This window comes from Tiliqua scincoides, chromosome 1 (assembly GCF_035046505.1).
Source record: "Tiliqua scincoides isolate rTilSci1 chromosome 1, rTilSci1.hap2, whole genome shotgun sequence".
NCBI classification, from domain to species: Eukaryota; Metazoa; Chordata; class Lepidosauria; order Squamata; family Scincidae; genus Tiliqua; species Tiliqua scincoides.
In genome coordinates this window covers 141,264,472-141,283,142 of record NC_089821.1, presented here as the reverse complement: position 1 = coordinate 141,283,142, position 18,671 = coordinate 141,264,472, and the positions used below count along the sequence as shown (strand labels likewise).

At 45.4% G+C, this 18,671-nt stretch overlaps 1 protein-coding gene across 3 annotated transcripts in view; it reads left to right on the top strand.

Moving 5' to 3' along the window:
* The first annotated feature begins 13,453 nt into the window (after positions 1-13,453).
* SPRED2 (sprouty related EVH1 domain containing 2) overlaps positions 13,454-18,671 on the top strand; it is a 78,785-nt gene continuing 73,567 nt past the window's right edge. For 2 of the 3 annotated variants that reach the window (XM_066638316.1, XM_066638308.1), the window contains exon 1: positions 13,454-13,843. In XM_066638316.1, the coding sequence (XP_066494413.1) occupies positions 13,797-13,843 (47 nt within the window). In that variant the 5' untranslated portion in view covers positions 13,454-13,796. Of the gene's footprint in view, positions 13,844-16,017; positions 16,075-18,671 lie in introns of those variants that run through there. The other variant, XM_066638325.1, reaches the window with a different exon arrangement.

The following is an 18,671-nucleotide window of genomic DNA, read 5'->3' as shown; positions in this document are numbered from 1 at the left end:
TACTTGTGTCATTTGTTTTTATTACAGTAATTATATACCGCCTTTCTTGTAGACTCGTAGACTGTTTCGATAAGCAAGCTGACCATAAACCCCATTTTTTCAAATGGGGTTATTACAAGGTAAGGGAAACTCACAGAACTCTCTTTTTCTCCAGATGTTTCCCTTCATAGGACAAGCATCGTCCTGGATGCACAGCTCTTGCTCTTTCTAAGCTTCCACAGGCAGCTACAAAACACACCTCAGGCTGGTACTCAGGACAGAAGCTTTGCTAGAGCAGTGGTGCCTGGGGTGGTGACATTGTGATGTCACTTCCAGGTTCTCCCAGAGGAAGAAGCTCTCATTGAACTTCCAAAGGAGAAGGAATGGGGCAACAGCAAGATTGCAAAGTTGCCAAAACATGAGGTGGAAAAGGCCTCTACAGACTTGCGACTCTGCTGGTGCTGCTGCTGCTTCTCCTTCCACTGCCATCTTGGCTGGCACTCGCGTGGCACCCCCTTACAGCCTGGCACCCAGGGTGGCCCACTTCCTGCCCCCACTTGCTATGCCACTGACTCAGGATGTTATTCATTTCTTGTCAGTTGACTCTTTTGCACTCCTCCACATTCCTTTGCTCTTGCTGTTGGCTTTCGGTCACTCATCCAAAGCGAAACCTGAGCTGATCCTGCTTAGTTTTTTCAGACAAGGCAACAGATCCACCTCTGGACCACACCTCCTACCTCCATGCTGCTGGCATGGGAGCAACATCTTCCCATGCTGCCAGGTTAATGTGAGAAGTTGTGAACAGTGTGAACTACTCACACTGGTTCATCCCCACACTAGCAGTATCCCAAAATGAGGAGGGGCAAGGCAAATGTGAAGGGGAGCCACAGCATTCACTTGCCCCACATGGACTGTAGCATCTCATGGAACCCTAGTGGTGCAGGCAGGAATAGCACCACAGCAGCTCCCAGGGGGCCATCAAGCGAAAACTAGTCATAATTAGGAGAGAACAATGCTAAATCAAGTGGGAGAGAAGTGGTTGGGACCCTGAAAATGACAACTTTAATTTTTAACAAAAGAAAATCACTAGTCCCTCAGGGCTGCAGAGAATTATTTGTGAATATGTACATAGTATGAAGACTCATAAACTGTAGCAGAGCTGGGCAGGATTTTCACTTACCAAAGCCCATCCAGATCCCTTTCTTCTATTTCCAGAACCACCCCGGGCAAATTTTGCTGCTGCAGCAGCACTAAGCGAGAACTTTGATTTCATCTCTTCTTTCTAATCACATGTTTTTCAGCCATGACACTACAAAGAAATGTTGCAGAGTAGACATGAATCTAGCCTCTAACATCAATACATAGACTATGCACAAGGCAGGCTTCACCCAACAACTGTGCAATGCCACTAACAAATGAAAGCTAAAACAGAGGAGAAGGGGAAAAAGGAAAAACAAAATATTAAAATAAACTCATGCTGAGTAAATGAAATTCATTTCCAAGCACTGAAACATTGAACTGTTCTGCTTCTCTTATTAGGTCTAATAAAAGACAATGCAAGAAAGATAAATGCAGAGAAAACAGGACTGCTCAGGTTTATTGAATCCCCTGATGTTATCCCCTAACATCAGAGATAAAAGGCAATCCTACTGAGAGCAAATCCTCCAGTTAGTCCTTTCCCCTTGCAACTTTTAATTGATGATTACGGTTTCTCAATTTCAAAAGAGTCCAGATTTTTGGAGAGCCAGTTCTCTTCTGCAGGGATTGTTTCAGTTTTCCACAACCATCCACTTGGCAATCATCCACTCATCTGCTTGGCTATTTACATAAACATTTGCCATTTTTGAAAGATCCTAATATATAGATTTGCAGGTCATGGACTCTTCGCTCACAACAGGAGAGGAAACTGAATGCTTTCCACATGTACTGCCTCCGACGCATTCTCGGCATCACCTGGACCTAATGACATCAACTACATTATCAGGAGGTCATTCACTTGTTTATTCTTCAATGCGCTATAATAATAACAACAACAACAACAACAACAACAACTTTATTTATACCCCGCCCTTCTCCCCAAAGGGACCCAGGGCAGCTTACAACGGTTAAAACAGATTAAAACATGATTTAGCAAACAGATAAAAACATAATAACACATTAACAGATATCATAAAAACAGTAGTCAGATAAAAAGTCAGGTAAAAAAGAGCATATAGCAGCAGATCGTAAGGAATCAGGCCAGTAAAAAATACTAAAAGATGTAGAAAAGATGTTAAAAAGGCCATGAACTCAGAAGGCTTGTTTAAACAGAAGGGTCTTCAGGCCTTGCCGAAAAATCTCAAGAGAGGGAGCCATTCTCAAGTCAAGGGGAAGGGAGTTCCATAACGTTGGTGCCACTACTGAGAAGGCCCTATTTCTTGCCACCACCCCACATACCTCCTTAGGCGGCGGCACTTGTAAAAAGGCCTTCTCTGATGACCTAAGAGGACGAGCCAGATTGTATATATCTTACTAACTGCAACCATGGTCTTCAGCTCTCTCCACAGGACAAACAGGTCAGCCTCTATACAGAACAATAAAAGGACATAAATCTGACACAAGAAATGGCACCATCTGGAAATCAGTGGGAAATACTTCAGTCTCCTAGGACATTCTGTTGCAGATTTTAAAAGTGGTAATTCTTCAACAGAGAAACTTCAAAAGGAGATTAGACTGAGAAAAAACTGAATTAGAATTTGTAAAAGAAAAACATCAAAAAAAACTTCACATCATCAAAGGATGGGGCCTAATTTGGACAGGGGTTTTAAAGTCACATTATTACAGAAGAACTAATCACTGCTATGAGTTTGTTATCTCCAATGTTGAATTGATTATAATTGTGATTCCCAAGTACTCCCAAGAAGGAGTGATCTATCAGTAAAGAATTCTTTAAGTCAACTGCATCTGGATCTTTGGGGCAGAAAAACTCCCCCAGCTTCATTTTATCATAATTCATTTTAAAATCCAAGGTATGTCTATGTTCTTGCAGCTTATGCTGAATCTCTGCAAAAGTACTCTTCTGCCTGTGTCAATAAAGTAGCGACATCTGCCAACTGAATCCTTTGTGTATCGTGTTTCAAATTGTGGGTTCCACAATTCAGAGTTTTGTCTAATAATTCTCAGCTGAAGTCTGAAACAGAAGGGAAACAGATGATCCCTCTCTCCCATCCCTTTCTGCAGCAAAAGATTATCAGATGCCATTCCATTTGCAGAGACAAATGCTGGTTTAGCATATAAGTCTTCAGTTGCTGTACTGAACATTCTGAAGAGCTTTCCTTTTCCATTGTCACCTCTATGCATGCTTTATTTTTCTTTTCTTAGCTGCTTAAGTAGATCTGGCAATGAAGGAAACATAAAAGGCCAGATGGTACAAGGAAGGTCCAGTTAACTATGGGGGTGAGCTTAGAGACTTCAGTTGATGAGGAAGTTGTGATTTGAAAAGGGAAGAAGGTCTGGCTGAGGATGAAACATGGACAAAACTGTGACAACACACTTGGGACTAGTAGTCAGGAGTAGACATTCTAGTAGGGTGAGGTGATCGCATTGACTATGCAGAGTCACTTCAGCAGAGTAAGGTGAACTTAGAGGATATGCTCTTAACCTTATGACAAAATGAAGTCAGGCCCACCAAAACGTAGGCCACAAATTATGTATTACTCTTTAAAGTGCTATAGGACTCTTTGCTGTTTTCGCTGAAACAAGCTAAAATGGCTGCTCTTCCCACCTGCATAGTATGTGTAGATGGAGACAAAGGGTGAGGATGTTCACTTGCGCATGTTACACACCATATACTGCATGTGAGTTGCATATGACTCTTAGGGCCTGATCCTATCCAACTTTCCAGTGCAAATGCAATTGCAATGCAGCCCTGAGGTCAGGGAACAAATATTCCTTTAACTTGAGGAGGCTTCCGTGACTGCCTGCCCACTGCAGGATGCAGTATACACCCTGTTGGCATGACTGCATGCCATGTCATTAGGAGATCATGAAATCTGGCAATGGCAAAGCAGCAATTACAGACTAGGGTTTAGCTTAGTCTGTAGCTAAATCAATGAAGATTACTGTAGCACTGCCAAGTTTAACAAATATATTGTGGCCTTAGACAAGCACTAATTCATCAGGTACACAATAATAGTTACTTGGGACAGAATGGTTGTCCATCCTGTCCCCAAAAATGGGGCAGATCAGGCTCAGGCAACCTCTGACTAATGAAGTTGAATGCAGCCTATGAACTATGTAGGTAAACCCAGCAAGGACTCAATAGTACTCTTGCTTTTGCTATCTATCTGGAACAGGGGGAGTTATCAAGCATATGGCAAGCTACTGTAGATGGGTGGTGGATTGTATTCCACTTAGGCCCAAATCCTAACCAACTTTCCAGCACTGGCATAGCTGTGCCAATGGGGCATGAGTTGAGTGGCACTCACAAAGGCCTCCTCAAGGTAAGGGAATGTTTGTTCCCTTACCTCAGAGCTGAATTGCCCTTATGTCGGTGCTGGAAAGTGGGTTAGGATTGTGCCCTTAGTGGGTTCCAAGTTGTGCAGAGGATGCAACACACTGTTAGTTCAACAACAGATAAGCACTCAGCACAGGAGGTCACCCATTGCACAAGCAGTTTCAAAAGATAATAGTGCTACACTCCTACCTTTGCCTAGGAAACATCAAAAAGGCCCAGAATCTTAAACTGCAGCCAGGAAAACATAATGCACTACAGTTTGTAATGGTGGAATCTTGAAAGGTTTGGTAACATTAGCCTTGTCAGTGCCAACTTTGCTGTTTAAATGCAAACAGAAGAAGTGATGTCTAACTATTAGCAAGTCTATGATGGTATTATCTTTGTTGCACCCCTGCCCAAAAGATGCTTCAGGACTCTAAAGCTTATTATCAGCTCCAACTCACTATTATCAGATGGCCAGCTCCAGGTAATGTTACCCTGCACATCCCTGATCATGTCTGATCTTGGAAGCTAAGCAGGGTCAGGCCTGGTTAGTACCTGGATGGGAGACCGCCTGGGAATACCGGGTGCTGTAGGCATATACCATAGTCCTTCGAGACTGAAGGTTGCCAACCATTTAGTGCCCTGGAGTCCAAAAAAGCAATTTCCTATGCAAAGCTTTGGAGTCTTATGTGAGAGGAAATGGGACTTGAGAATCAAAGGTCATGCCCCTTCTTCCTGGAATTTCAGAACTCTTTGGAAAAGCTGGAAAGACTACTTAATGTAGAGATCTGAACACTTAGGTTTCCTTGTTCTTTCTTAAAAAAAAAAAAACCAAACCAAAAAAAGCATTCTAATAGATAATTTGGAACCAGTGAACATAGAACTGTAGCTGTAAATAAGGAAGTGTGCAATTTACATAATTTGAAGAATAATTACACTTTTCATCATTCCTTCTGTTTCTAGAATTTCATTAATAAATAATAATAAGTTATCTGAAATTCAGAACTGGATTTTGCAGTTAAAAACTTACCAGTGTTCATCAGTCTTAATGGTTTGGGGTCTTACATATAGTCAAGAATATGTGGCTACCATTGAGAATGCTGTGCTGATCTTTCAACATGAAGATATTCCCAATTATAATGAGGACTTACATGAAGTGATGATATTGGATTCCTGTGTTCCAAAACTTCATTAGCTGGGGAAAATACAGAACAGTATTTATTTTTCCATTATAACATGACTACTAAAGAACATGGCCATAGAAGCCATAGAAGCTAATAGAAATAACTAAGATCAAGTTGGAAGGAGTCACATATACCTATCATTTAATTTGCAATATACTCTGCTGGTACCACAGTTATGGAATTCTCTCTTGCCTGAACTAAGATCTATGCCAGGGGTGTCAAACTTGTTTCATACCAAGGACCGAATAGCATTCATGATGCCCACTGAGGTCCGAAAGTGATGCCATTAGGCTGGAAGTGATGTCATTAAACAGGTCATAACCAAAAATAAGCACTTTTTCTCACTTAGGAACTCATTAGCTGCAACTGACAGAAGAGAAAACACACAAATCTTGATCATATTTCAAGACATGGGAGAACCTAATTTTCATGTGGGCTGCCCTTTCCGCAGTGCCATGTCAGCACTGCTAAGCAGCTGAGAGCCCGAGGGCCTGATAAAAAGCTTCCGTGGGCCGCATTCGGCTCCCACGGCCTTATGTTTGACACCCCTGATCTATGCCCTCCCTATCAGCCTGGTGGGGACTGAAGACCTTTCTTTTTCAGTTCAACTTCCCTCTCTAGTTTTTGTTAGTGGTCACTTTGTCATGATTCTTTTGGGCTGTGCTTGAGATTTTATGCGTGTTCTTGCTTCTGTTTTTAATTTATTATTTTATTATATGCAACTAGAGTTACTGCTTTTATATTAGCATATTTCATTGTGTATATGTTGTTATTTTAATATTGAAATCTGCCTTAAACTCAGTGAGAAAGGAATGAATGACTGAACTCATTAAAAAAGAATCAAACTGATTCCTACGCTAACCACATTGGTGATCCTCATGTGCTGGAGGGCATCCCCAATTCATACAGGGCACAATCCTAACCCCTTAAGTCAGTACTTTCCAGTACTGACATAAGGGCAATGCAGCTCTGAGGGAAGGGAACAAACATTCCCTTACTTTAAAGAGGCCTCCATGAGTGACACCCAACTGCAGGATGCAGCACATGCCCCATTGGCTTCGCTATACCAGTGCTAGAAAGCACTGACATAAGGGGTTAGGATTGCGATCGTAGTACCTCAAAACCCACCTGTTAGTATGGGTGGTGGAAAGAAGGGGCATGTCCTTGTCCTTCCCCAAGCATCTTGGACCTCATAAGTATATGAACATGGTCATCGTATTTAAATAGTTAACAAGAAAATGATAAGGCAAGCACACAGGGAGAAATTTTCCTTTGCAAAGGAAAAGATCAATACACCATGACAGCAAAACAAATATAAAAATTTCTACAGAACACCATGCTTGAAGGTGGATACACCACACAGCCCATTTTTTGAATCCAGAACAACCTAATGCAGAGCCCCCCCCCCAGGGTTTGTGTGTCTGTGTCTTTTCTCTTTAACCTCTCTGAGAATACAACTCATGTCCTTGCTGCCCAGAAGAAACAGAGCAAATTGATTGTTTGGACCAGGGATTTTCAACCCTTTTCATCTCATGGCACACTGACAAGATGCTAAAATTGTCAAGGCACACCATCAGTTTTTTGACCATTGACAAGGCACACCATGCTGCTGGTAGGGGGCTCAAATCCCCAAATTGCCCTACTAATAAATGACACTCCCCAAACTCCTGCGGCACACCTGTGAACCATCTGCAGCACAGTGGTTGAAAATGGCTGGTTTGGACCAACCATGGATCTTGTTAAGGTAGAAGCTTTCTTAATACATTGTTACTGTTCAGGCTTTCTGATGGAAACCTTTTAAGCAGTCTGAGAATTATTTGTAAGTCAGCCCAGAATACAGCCCAAGAATCTCTCTGGTTTCCACTGACTAGGTCCTTGTTCTGATGTGTAATATGGGTTTGATTATACTAAGACTCAGTTTGGGAAGAAAATCTGGCTTTGGCTTTTGTGCACATGTAGGACATTCCAGCATACTTCTTGGGAGGTGCAACTCAAAATATGTTTGTAAAATATCCTTGTGAAGATGGTAGGTTGACCTGAGGGCTGGTCAATGAGGGCCCAATCCTATCCAACTTTCCAACATTGATGCAGGCTCAATGCAGCTCCTATGTAAGGGAACAAATATTCCCTTATCTTGAAGAGGACTCCATTACTGCCCCAGCACCACAGGATGCAGTGCACACCCCAGTGGTATGGCTATACCAGGGTTGGAAAATTGAATAGGATTTGGCCCTGAGCTGCCTATGGGTGGTGAAACACAGGTAGGTTTCAGTTCAGAAAGAACTTCTGCACAGGCATAGGAAAATTAGGGAGTACTCAACAAGTAACCTTAACTAAGGATTTGGCTATGGTAAAAACAATGCACTGAAACGACATTGACCATAGGAGTCAACATAATCCATTACAAAAAAACAGACACATTTCCATTTCCCTGGCTTTAGCAGAGCATGTAGAATCTTTGAAAGCTTTAAGCAGTATACTTTTTTGCAGCATAAACTTTCCTTGATATAGAGAGGAACTCATGTATCATGCCAAAGACAACTAAGCAGAACCTGCTGTCACAAAGTAATACTACCAATGGCTGATTCTCGGCAAATCAATAGTTAGAAATAAAGCTGTATATTTCACCAAACTGCAAGTGCACTCTGTTACATCCTGTTAGCAATACTACTAGGGATGTGATCTTGTGACACTCAAAATATCCTTAAGGATGCAATCCAATGCACATTTCGTTAGAAGTAAACCCCGTTGAATTCAGTAGTACTTATTTCAGAGTAAATGCACATACAGGCTTTAAGACTCGGAAATCCATCAGCACTTTCTCCTATTCTCAAAACTTTTCCCACCCACCTCTAGGGCTGATTCCATCCACTAGAAAAGAGAATGTAATGATGTGAAAACATATTCAGTTCAGAAATGGAGTCCTTCATGACACTCCCATGCGGTTTATAATTTTAAGAGCACAATCCTAACCCCTTATCTCAGTCCTTTCCAGCACTGACCTGAGGGCAATGCAGATTCAAGGTAAGGGAACAAACATTCCCTTACTTTGAGGAGGCCTCCATGAGCGACACCCAACTGCAGGATGCAGCACACATCCCATTGGCTGGAAAGCACTGACATAAGGGGTTAGGAGTGCACTCTAATTTGTTTTAGTTAAATTTTTAATGTTTGATCAGTTATACCTTGCCCCCCAAAATTAAAGCAGTTACAAAAAAAGAAAAGTAAAATAAACTGCCTTGTCTTAGTTTGCCTTTAGGGCCTTTCTGGACCTGAAAAAAGAAATTGATTTTCCCCCATTGCCCTGTATTCACACAAACACTGATCCTTTGTCAGTAGTACTACCCAGGTAATGTAGGAGAGGAGGAGACCAACATGTTGCTCTGTTGCTTCCTTTCACAACATTTTGTTTTTAACTGATCTATGAGCACTGTATGCACACTCTGGTAGCACCACTTTCAAACCTCAATGAAAGCCATCGTCAGGTAAATCCTGCCATGGTTTTCAACAAGGCTACTTTGACCAAGCTCTTTCAATCATGACTGGGGAGGAGACTCCTCAGTCTCCCACCCATCAGCTTGTTCCCCCCTGCCATAGCACTTCTTCTGCTCTCTGCCAGGTATCAGTGTGCTTCTTCTTTCTCTCCCTTTGCCTTTCAAAATTTAGTATATGCTGTAGCCAGTTAATTGCCTGAAAGCACACATGAGATCTCTGGTGGTGTAGAGCAGAAATGTGAAGCTAAGAGCCCAAGCCTATGTGTGTCTACTCAGAAGTCCCATTATAACCAATGGGGTTTACTCCCAGGTAAGTGTGGCTAGGATTGCAGCCTAAAGTCCAGTCCTATCCAACTTTCCAGCACTGATGCAGCCACAATGCAGTGATTAGTGCATCACAATGCACCGATGCAGCCAAGATAAGGAAACCAACGTTCCCTTACCTGAGAAGGCCTCTGTTACTGCCCTCCCACCAGGATACAATGCAAGCCCTGTTAGCATGGCTGCATCAACCCTGGAAAGTTGGATAGAATTGAGCCCTAAGTCTTCCAAAATTTAAGTGACACTGCTGCCATAATGGAATCATTCTTAAGAGCCCAATCCTATGCATGTCTACTCAGAAGTAAGTCCCACTGAATTCAGTTCCATTGAATTATCCCAGATATGTGTGTGTATAGGATTGCCACCTGTGCATATTAAGGCAATAAGGCAAGTTCTCTGATCAGAAAAGTCATAAGGCTTTGTGTACGCACATTTGCTTAGGTCTGCTGTTTGCACCTAGTAGCCCTTGCTGTGGACTCCCGTGGGGCTAGTCACAGCTGGTGCCCCTGCACACACATGTGAGGCTTTGCAGAATTGCCTGTTAAGTATTATATGATAATAGGGATGCCTGCTGTGCACTTAAGTATGCTGCAATCATGACTTATTACCCTGCATGGGATTCTGTTTACAGCATGCCTTTGGGGGAAGGCACTTTATATAAGCGAGCAATGAAGTGACTTGTGAAAACAAGCACTAGAAAAAAGAGATAAAGAGACTGCAGACAGAAACAGCTCAGTATTTCTGTCTTGGTACTGCAGTTGGTAAACCCAAATAAATATTAGAAATACCAGTTATTATGAAACACATATTCAGCACCAACAGTACGCTCTAGGACAACAGCGGGTTGGGGGTGAGGGTGCTGTATTATTTTCTTATTATAAAGCCGTTAATTTGGTACCACTTTAAAAAGTACTATACAGTCCACACCAGTGACACAATTCCTATTGATGTGAATGGATCTGGAATAACCCAAATGCAGGGTGTGAGCTATTACAATTCCAGATAATTTTGCCAACCTACTTGCAACAGGCGCTTTTGCATTGATCAGTGCAGTGACATTATCAGCAATGTGCTGTTACAGTGTTTTTCCACTGGTATACCACTGGTGGTACTTGAGGTAGTGTCTGGTGGTACGCGTAGGATCCCCAAACCTGCACCGCCTGGCAGCGGACCAGCAATGCAGCATAACAAGCAGCAGTAGCAGGCTCATTTGGCGGGCCGAGCTCCAGCGTGCGCTTTTTGCAAGCTCAGGAAAGCCCTCTCATCCGCCCTGAGATTCTTACTCGTGGTCGTCGCATTACATCTGGTCTCCCAATCCAGAAGTAACTGGCAGTTGCTTCTGGCAGTACTTCCAGAAGGTGGACCATTCAGTATTTCCAAATAGGTGGACCATTGACCATGCGAAGTGGTATGTTTGTCCCGCGAGGGGCAAACAATGAGAAGTGCTGTGCTATGATGCCATGACCTTGAGCTGACAATTATTCCGTAGCCCCAATCCAGCCAAAAATGAGAGCTCATGCATTTGAGGAAGTAGTAGACCATAGCCCACAAAAGCTTCAGCTTAAATAAAATTGTTCCTCTTGAAGGTGCTACAAGATTCTTTGTTTTGGTTGACATTGTTTAACTTTTATGTATAGTACACTATCATCTGGCTTCCAGATTTCCGTATCAGTCCATTCTTTGTAAATGCATTTGATTTTATTATAGTTATCTTTAAAGGGTTTTCTTTCCCCTCTTATTCTTTTGATTTATTTATTTTGGTGATAAATGCTGAGAAATGTGTGGTTTTCCATTCATGTACTGATTGTTAAGGGGTTGGTGATGTTTTCATTACATTTTCTGTATTGTTTCATATCATGAATGGATATCTGATTTATAAGATTTCTGCCCAACCAGTCTTTTGAGCAGGCAACCTGAAGCTACAAAATCACCTCTTCAAGGCAAGGCAATTTTCAGCTAGATTGCACCAACACTGCACTGAATCTTTCCTGCACTTAAGTTAGTGTTAACGTGGCATCCTATACAATTTACAACCCAGTACTAAACATAAGTACTCAGAAATGTCCCAGTATTATGTCCAATGGGACTTACTCCCAGGATAGTCCCAGATTGCCACCTTATGCTGGGTTGCCAGATGCCTACCCAAGATTTTACCCTTCTTTCAGGCATGTTTTAACAGGATCTGAAGAGAAAATTCATATACCTCCAAACTCCTATGGGACTTATGGTCAGGGTCTGTAATACTAGGAGTTCAAGCCAGTGTACATTGGGGTTCCAAGGTGATCATTCATCCAAGTACTGACCTGACCTGCTCAGTGGTAGCAAGGGGGGGCGGCGGCCTGGATTCTGCAATCTCTGGCTGCATCCTATCCACACTTATCTGGGAGTATGCCCTATTGACTATAATGGGACTTACTTCTGAGTAGACATGCACAGGACTGGGTTATCAGCCTGTAATTTATGGGACTGGGATGTAAGTTTTCACACTGTTCTTTGCCTTTTACACCTTGAATAACCCTGGGCCCCTTTTTGCTTTGGCTAAAGAGAAAGGAAGATAAGTCTCCTAATTAGAGGAAGATGATGATGCCCCCTGGAGCAGAGCTTAGTGTCTATTCCAGCAATTTTCAAATGGTGTGCCATGAATGGTCCACAGGTGTGCCACAGGAGTTTGGGGAGGATCATTTATTACAGTAGGGCCATTGGAGGATGTGAGCTCCCCACCAGCTGTATGATGTGCCTCATCACTTGTCAAAAGACTGATAGTGTGCCTTGACACTTTTAGTACCTTGTCAGTGTGCCCTGAGATGAAAAGGTTTGAAAATAGATGGTCTATGCAAAGGAGGTCTGCTTCTGAGGGGGTTCCAGCCTGCTGGGAAGCCACACCCACTGCCCCTTTCTCTTCGCTGAAGAGCAGGGGTGGACAAACTTTCAGTGTTAGGGCTCCTGGACCTCTAACAATGGTGTAGAGTAGACCAGTGTTTCTCAAACTGTGGGTTGGGACCCACTAGGTGGGTTGTGAGCCAATTTCAGGGGTGTCCCCATTCATTTCAATACTGTATTTTTAATATATTAGATTTGATACTACCATGGTATGTGATTGCATTTGGGGAAATGTTTCAGACCTGTACTTTTAACAAGCTACTACGTATATTATTTTAACAATGATAGTCAATGGAACTTAGTCCTGGGTAAGTGTGAGTGGGATTGTAGCCTAGGATAGTTACAAATGTTCCTGCTTGATGATGTCACTTCCGGTCATGACATCACTTCTGGTGGACCCTGACAGGTTCTCATTCTAAAAAGTGGGTCCCGGTGCTAAATGTGTGCAGACTCCAGGAGGGAATTTCAGCAGGTGCAGCTTGTTACTTTGAGATGACAAGCTGCACCTGCTGAAACTCCCTCTTGACACAGTACCCAGCCCTCTGCATGCCTGCTCAGAAGTAAGTGCCATTAGCGTCAACAGTGCTTACTCCCAGGAAGCGTGGCTAGGACTGGGCTGACAATGGTTAAAGGTTCAGGAGCCCTCAAGCTGAAAGCTTGCCTCCCCCTGCTGAAGAGGATTGTGGGCAGGCACTTTGCACATGCTCCGAAGCACTGCTTTCAGGCGCGTTGCAGGGCAGGGCAGGGCAGGGCTCTGGTAGGGTGTGCACGTCCACAGCCCGTTGAGGCCAGCCTGTTTCTTGGGCCGGGGCTTGGAGAGGGAGCGCAGCGCTTCCTGCAACCTCCCCCGGGGCCACGGAGACTCCAGCCTGTGGTTAAGCCTGGAGGGAGGGGCGGAGGAGAGGGCGCGCTGCTGCTGCTGCTGCTGCTGCACGGTGGCTGCCTGCCTCGCTCCCTCCCATCCTGAGTCCCCGGGAGCGAGAGGACGCGAGCTGGCTCCCTGCCCGCCTGCCTCTCTGTCTCTCCCCGGCAGCAGCTGGGCTGCTCGGATAACGTCATCGCTTCCGCCCAGCTTCCTCCTCCTGGTGGCGGCGGTAAGAATCCAACATGGAGTAAAGGCAGCGATGGGGCTCAGACGGGGCCGCGGGCTGCTGCTGCTGCGGCCGCTGCAGCTGCACCACCCGGGCGCGCTGGCCCGCGCTGCGCCCCGCTGCCTTCCCGCGCGCTGAGGGCGCCTCCTGCCCCGGCGCCCTGCTCCGCTCCGCAGCCAGCCAGCCAGGCCTTCGCTTGGAGCGTCTTCTTCGGCTGGCTTCCTTCTCCCTCCCCATCCCTGCCCCCTTCCCTCCCCTCCCTCCCCGCCTCCCCAGGCGGCCTCCCGCATCTCCTGCGCGCTCTCTCCCTCCGCGCAATGTGAAGCCCCGGAAAGATGAAGAGGCGCAGCGCGTCTGCCCGCGGCGGGGGATGAGCCTAGAGGGGGAGAAGATGACCGAGGAAACCCACCCAGACGAGTGAGTGCCCCACGCCGCGGAGGGGATGGGGGATGGAGGAGGAGGAGGAAATGGATGTAAACATCTGGTGGGGGAACATCTGGAGCTCGAGCTGCTGCTGCTGCTGTGCAAGTCTTTCTTCTGCACTTGGCCGGGTCCTGAGAGGTGCCAAGCCTTTCTCTTTCCCCACCGCCCCTCGTTTTTGCTTGCAGGGAGAAGGGGGTGCAGCGCCTTGCCTTCTCCCACCCCAGTCCTATCCACGCTTACTTGGGAGTAAGCCCCATTGACTCTGATGGGGCTTACTTCTGAGTAGGCATGTATAGGATGGGGCTCTTGGGCTGCAGTCCTATCCACTCTTACCTGGGAGTAAGCCCCATTGACTCTGATGGGGCTTATTTCTGATTACACATGCTTAGGATGGGGCTCTTAGGCTGCAGCCCTATCCTCGGTTACCTGGGAGTAAGCCTCATTGAGTCTAATTGGGGCTTACTTCTGAGTACATATGCATAGGATGGGGCTCTTGGGCTGCAGTCCTATCCACTCTTACCTGGGAGTAAGCCCCATTGACTCTGATTGGGCCTTATTTCTGAGTACACGTGCATAGGATGGGGCTCTTAGGCTGCAATCCTACAAACGCTTACCTGGGTGTAAGCTCCATTGACTTAAGCTCCATGGGACTTAATTCTGAGTAGGCATGCATAGGATGGGGCTGTTAACCTGTAACGGGGAGGGGATGTTACAAATCTCGTCTGGAGTGTGTGTGTGAGTGTGAGAGAGAGAGATGCAGGGGGAGGTAGAGACTTTGAAAGCCCCCTTTCTGGAAGTGTCTTGGATCAGTGTAGAGGGCGGTGGGTTGCCTGATTTCGCCTTGTTCTGCGCGGGGCGCCCCCCTGCCTGAAGCACCCTGTCCCTTTGGCCTGGAGGCTGGCCACTGCTGTTGTGCCAGGGTGCCCCCCTCTCTCTCTCCAGCCCTTCACGCCCACTTCTCCCCTGCCTGGTGTGTGTGTGTGTGTGTGTGTGTGTGTGTGTTTTGCAGCCTTGACATCCGCCATTGCTTGCTTTTTTTCTTCAATCACTCTCATTTGCATACCATGTTTCCATTCATAAAAAAAAAAAAGCACCCGCGGAGGCCAGGAGTCTTGAGTGCTGCGGAGCAAAGAAAAACCTCTCGGGGTTCGCTGGGGGATGGTTGCAGGACCCATTCGGGGTGGGGAGGGGCCGGTCCGGAGGGTGCCTTGCCTGGCTCTGAAGCTGTGCTGCTGGGGAGAGGGGGTGGGCATCGAACGCGGAGAGAGAGGCAAGGCAGCCCTGGGTTCCCAGGCAGTGCTTTGCCTGCGGCTTGGAGTTCATTGTTGGCTTGCAGGAGGTTGGGAACGTCGAGTCCACCGTATGTGTGTGTTGTGTGGGAGGAGACAGCGCGTGCAAGCGGGGGGGGGGAGGGAGAAACAGGAGTGAGGCTGCAATCCTGTCCACACTTTCCTGGCAGCAAGCCCCACTGACTATAATGGGGCTTACTTCTGCGTAGACATGCCTAGGATTGGGTTGTTAGGCTGCAATCATATCCACGCTTTCCTGGGAGGAAGCCCCACTGATTATAATGGGGCTTACTGCTGAGTAGACAGGCATAGGATTGGGCTCCAAGGCTGCAATGCTATCCACACTTTCTTGGGAGCAAGCCCCACTGACTCTAATGGGACTTACTTCCGAGTAGACAGGCCTAGGATGGGGCTGTGAGTTCTTCGTGCTTCCCCTCTCTGTGTGTGCCTTGCAGGCTTGATCACATCCAAGCAGATCCACGGCAGGGTGCGCAAAGGCGCCGCAAATCCCCGCCTGATCTGCCTTCAGCCGCACCCCTCCTCCAAGGCATGGCTTTCTTTAAAAAGTGCCTGTGTGGCGGGGTGGGGCTGGTGATTAAAGGTGACTGGCATAGCCGCAGGGACGCAGCTCTCTCCTGGGCTGCACACGACTGCTGCAGTGAGCTGGATGGAACCTTCGGATTCTTTTTGTTTTTGTGAATAAGACGGGTTCCCTTTATTGTCACATGATCCTGACATTCATAAATCCGGTAACCTTCAGCCTTGGTTCATTCAGCTCCTCGCTGACGCGCCTTGCCCTGCCCTTTCCTTTCCTGGCTGGGTTGGAGGAGAAGAGAGGGGGAAATCAGAGGCGATCCTGCAGGGTTAGGAAACAGGCTGCCTCTAAAGAGCGCTTCTAGGCCCAAGAAGGCCTCCCTTCCTTGCTGGAAATGGGAAGTGAGTCACTTCTTTTCTCCTTCTCTCTCTCTCTCTCTGTTTAATGCAACATTTGATGATGAAGGTTTGAGCCACACATCCGTGGAGAGGATGTTACTGTTGCTAATTCAGCTTTGTGGAAAGGGGGTGGGGGGAAGAGAGAGAGAGGAAAGAGCCAGCCTTACATAAATGTCCCACTCCACATGAATCTGAGGGTGATGGACCAGGAAAATGAAGATTTTTTCATTGGTTCGCTAAACCTGCATTCAGTGTACATTTTTAACCCCTACAAAGCTGTTGCCATGTTTTTTTAACATACAATGAAATAATTTCATTCTAGAAACAGAACAAGCAAGAATATTTTTGTTGGTGTCTAAAGCACTGAAAGCAAGCTTGTGAGCATTGTCTGTATTGTGTTTGTGATGGTGGTACAGACTGTGTGAGCAGGCATGATGGCTTAGTATTTGGTTATTCAAGGAACCAAACCAGTTAGCAGGCTGGTTCCTGTGAGGGGAGGGAAAGTTGTCAATTTGAGCTGAAATTAAAATCTCTTGCAGGGCAGAGCAAAGATGGGGAACCTAAAATGTGAGAAGTCTAAGAGTCAAGCGTAAAGAAAGAGGGATGCAGAGAAGGCAGTGGACTGAGAAAGAGGAACATGAAAGAGAAGAGTGGGTGGAGAATGAAGCTTGAGGAAGAAGGCAGAGGAGTTGGGGGAACTGAGTCGAGAGCAATTCATTCCACAGGGTATTCTGAAAAATCTTCACAGGGCTTCAGAACAGAAAGGGCTGCATGTTATGAGGAGTGAGGGGGTGTACAGAAGGCTAGTGAAGGGGCAGGGTAGCAATGATCTGAAGAGTAATGCTGAGAAACTCGGCAGTGGTCTGAAGAGCAATGTGAAGAAAATGGCTGGTGTAGTTGAAGAAAGGCAGGGCCAAGGAGGAAGTACAACTGGCAAACCAGAACACATAGGACTTAGAAACAGGATGGGACATATACTATTGGCAGGAAGAAGGTCAGCAAGCAGAGAAGTCAAGGGCACTTTAGAGTAGCTTGCTTAGCTCCTGATGCAGATTCTGACCATGGCTGCTTCTCCTGGCATTCCTATGTGGCAATCCTATGTGGGACCAGAAGTAGGACAGAGGGGAATGGCTGAAGTTCACATAATTATTTGGCCAAACACTTGGAGTAGAATATTTGAATATTTACTACTTGAATATTTAGGTGGTCCAATATAGACCAAACAGAAGAAGCAGAGAAATAGATGAGAGAGAGCTACAGATGGTAATCAAAATAACAAAAGTGGGTTCCATGTAGTAAACTGTAGTTAAAGTTGGGTCCTAGGCCTGTAAAGATTGGATAGTCCTGTATCCAATCTTACCTGCTTTCTTTCCAAAAGTGCTTCGGTATGAATATATTCATTGGCTGATTCTCATTCCAGTCATGCCAAAGCCAGTGTGATAGCTGTAAGTCCGTCAATACCCCAATAACAAATAGCTGTCATAGAGATTAAAAAGATTAGTTTGCAGATTGAACTTCAAATTTTTCTTGAAGACTTGGCTACAGAAGTGGTAAAAGTGAAACTTCCTGTAGGAGGCAATGTAGAAATGCTTGACTTTCCTTGCAATCATTAAGCAGCATTGTTATCCTCACATCAAAGCAAAAGGCAAAATCTGCTTTTTGGGGTTCAGGTGACTTCATGTGTATATAGTGGGGGGAGGGGAATGGTCTTGAGTACAGAGTCGCTCTGTAGACATTTTGTGTGATACGTGGACAGAAATGTCTGTAGTTGTTAACAATGTTTATATAGTGCTTTTCACCAAAAAAGTTCACAAAGCAGTTTACAGATAAAATCAAATATAGCTCCCTGTCCCAAAAGGGCTCACAATCTAAAAAGATACAGAGGAAGCCTGCAAACATCCACTAGGACAGACATTGTAATTGGGTGAGGAGGGACAGTTCCTCTTATGTTTAGCAAAGGGAGAGTAGCACTACTTGAAAAAGTGGTCTCTGTATCATATGAGTGGGGGAGATTGATGAAGAGACACATCCTACCTATATGGAAGGTGGTTCTGAGAGAATGGCTTGCATCTGTCTTGTAACAAAGTCCTAATCATGAATGGGAGGTGGATCTGAGGCTGGGTAATAATGGGAGCCCTGAATCTGGTTGGTTTCTGTTGTCCATTCTCCACACACTACATTCCGTGGGATGTTGCAAAGGTAAGCTTAGTTAAATTGCCTTTGCCCCATAACAACCACCACAGCCATCATTCTGATGCATGTTTTATCTGCATGGTATTTTTGCAGCTCTCGCAGAGAATGATGGAGAACTGAAAACTAGAACTGTTGACATATGTTCCTCTAGTTTTGCAACTGTGTGGAGCCTGCTTTTTCTAGGAGGTGCTACGTTATTACACTTCATGTTTGAGCACTACTAACACTCCATTGACTACCACATACTAACGACTGGAGCAGCTTTGGAAGCATGGTTGCTCTATATGACTAACATGATTGCAAAGGTTTTGATCCTCTTCTAGCACGCTCCTTGGTGCAGATTTATTTGGGTTCTCCGTAGAAAGAGAATGATAGAAGCAGTAGCTTAGTTGTTTCTACCTACGGCA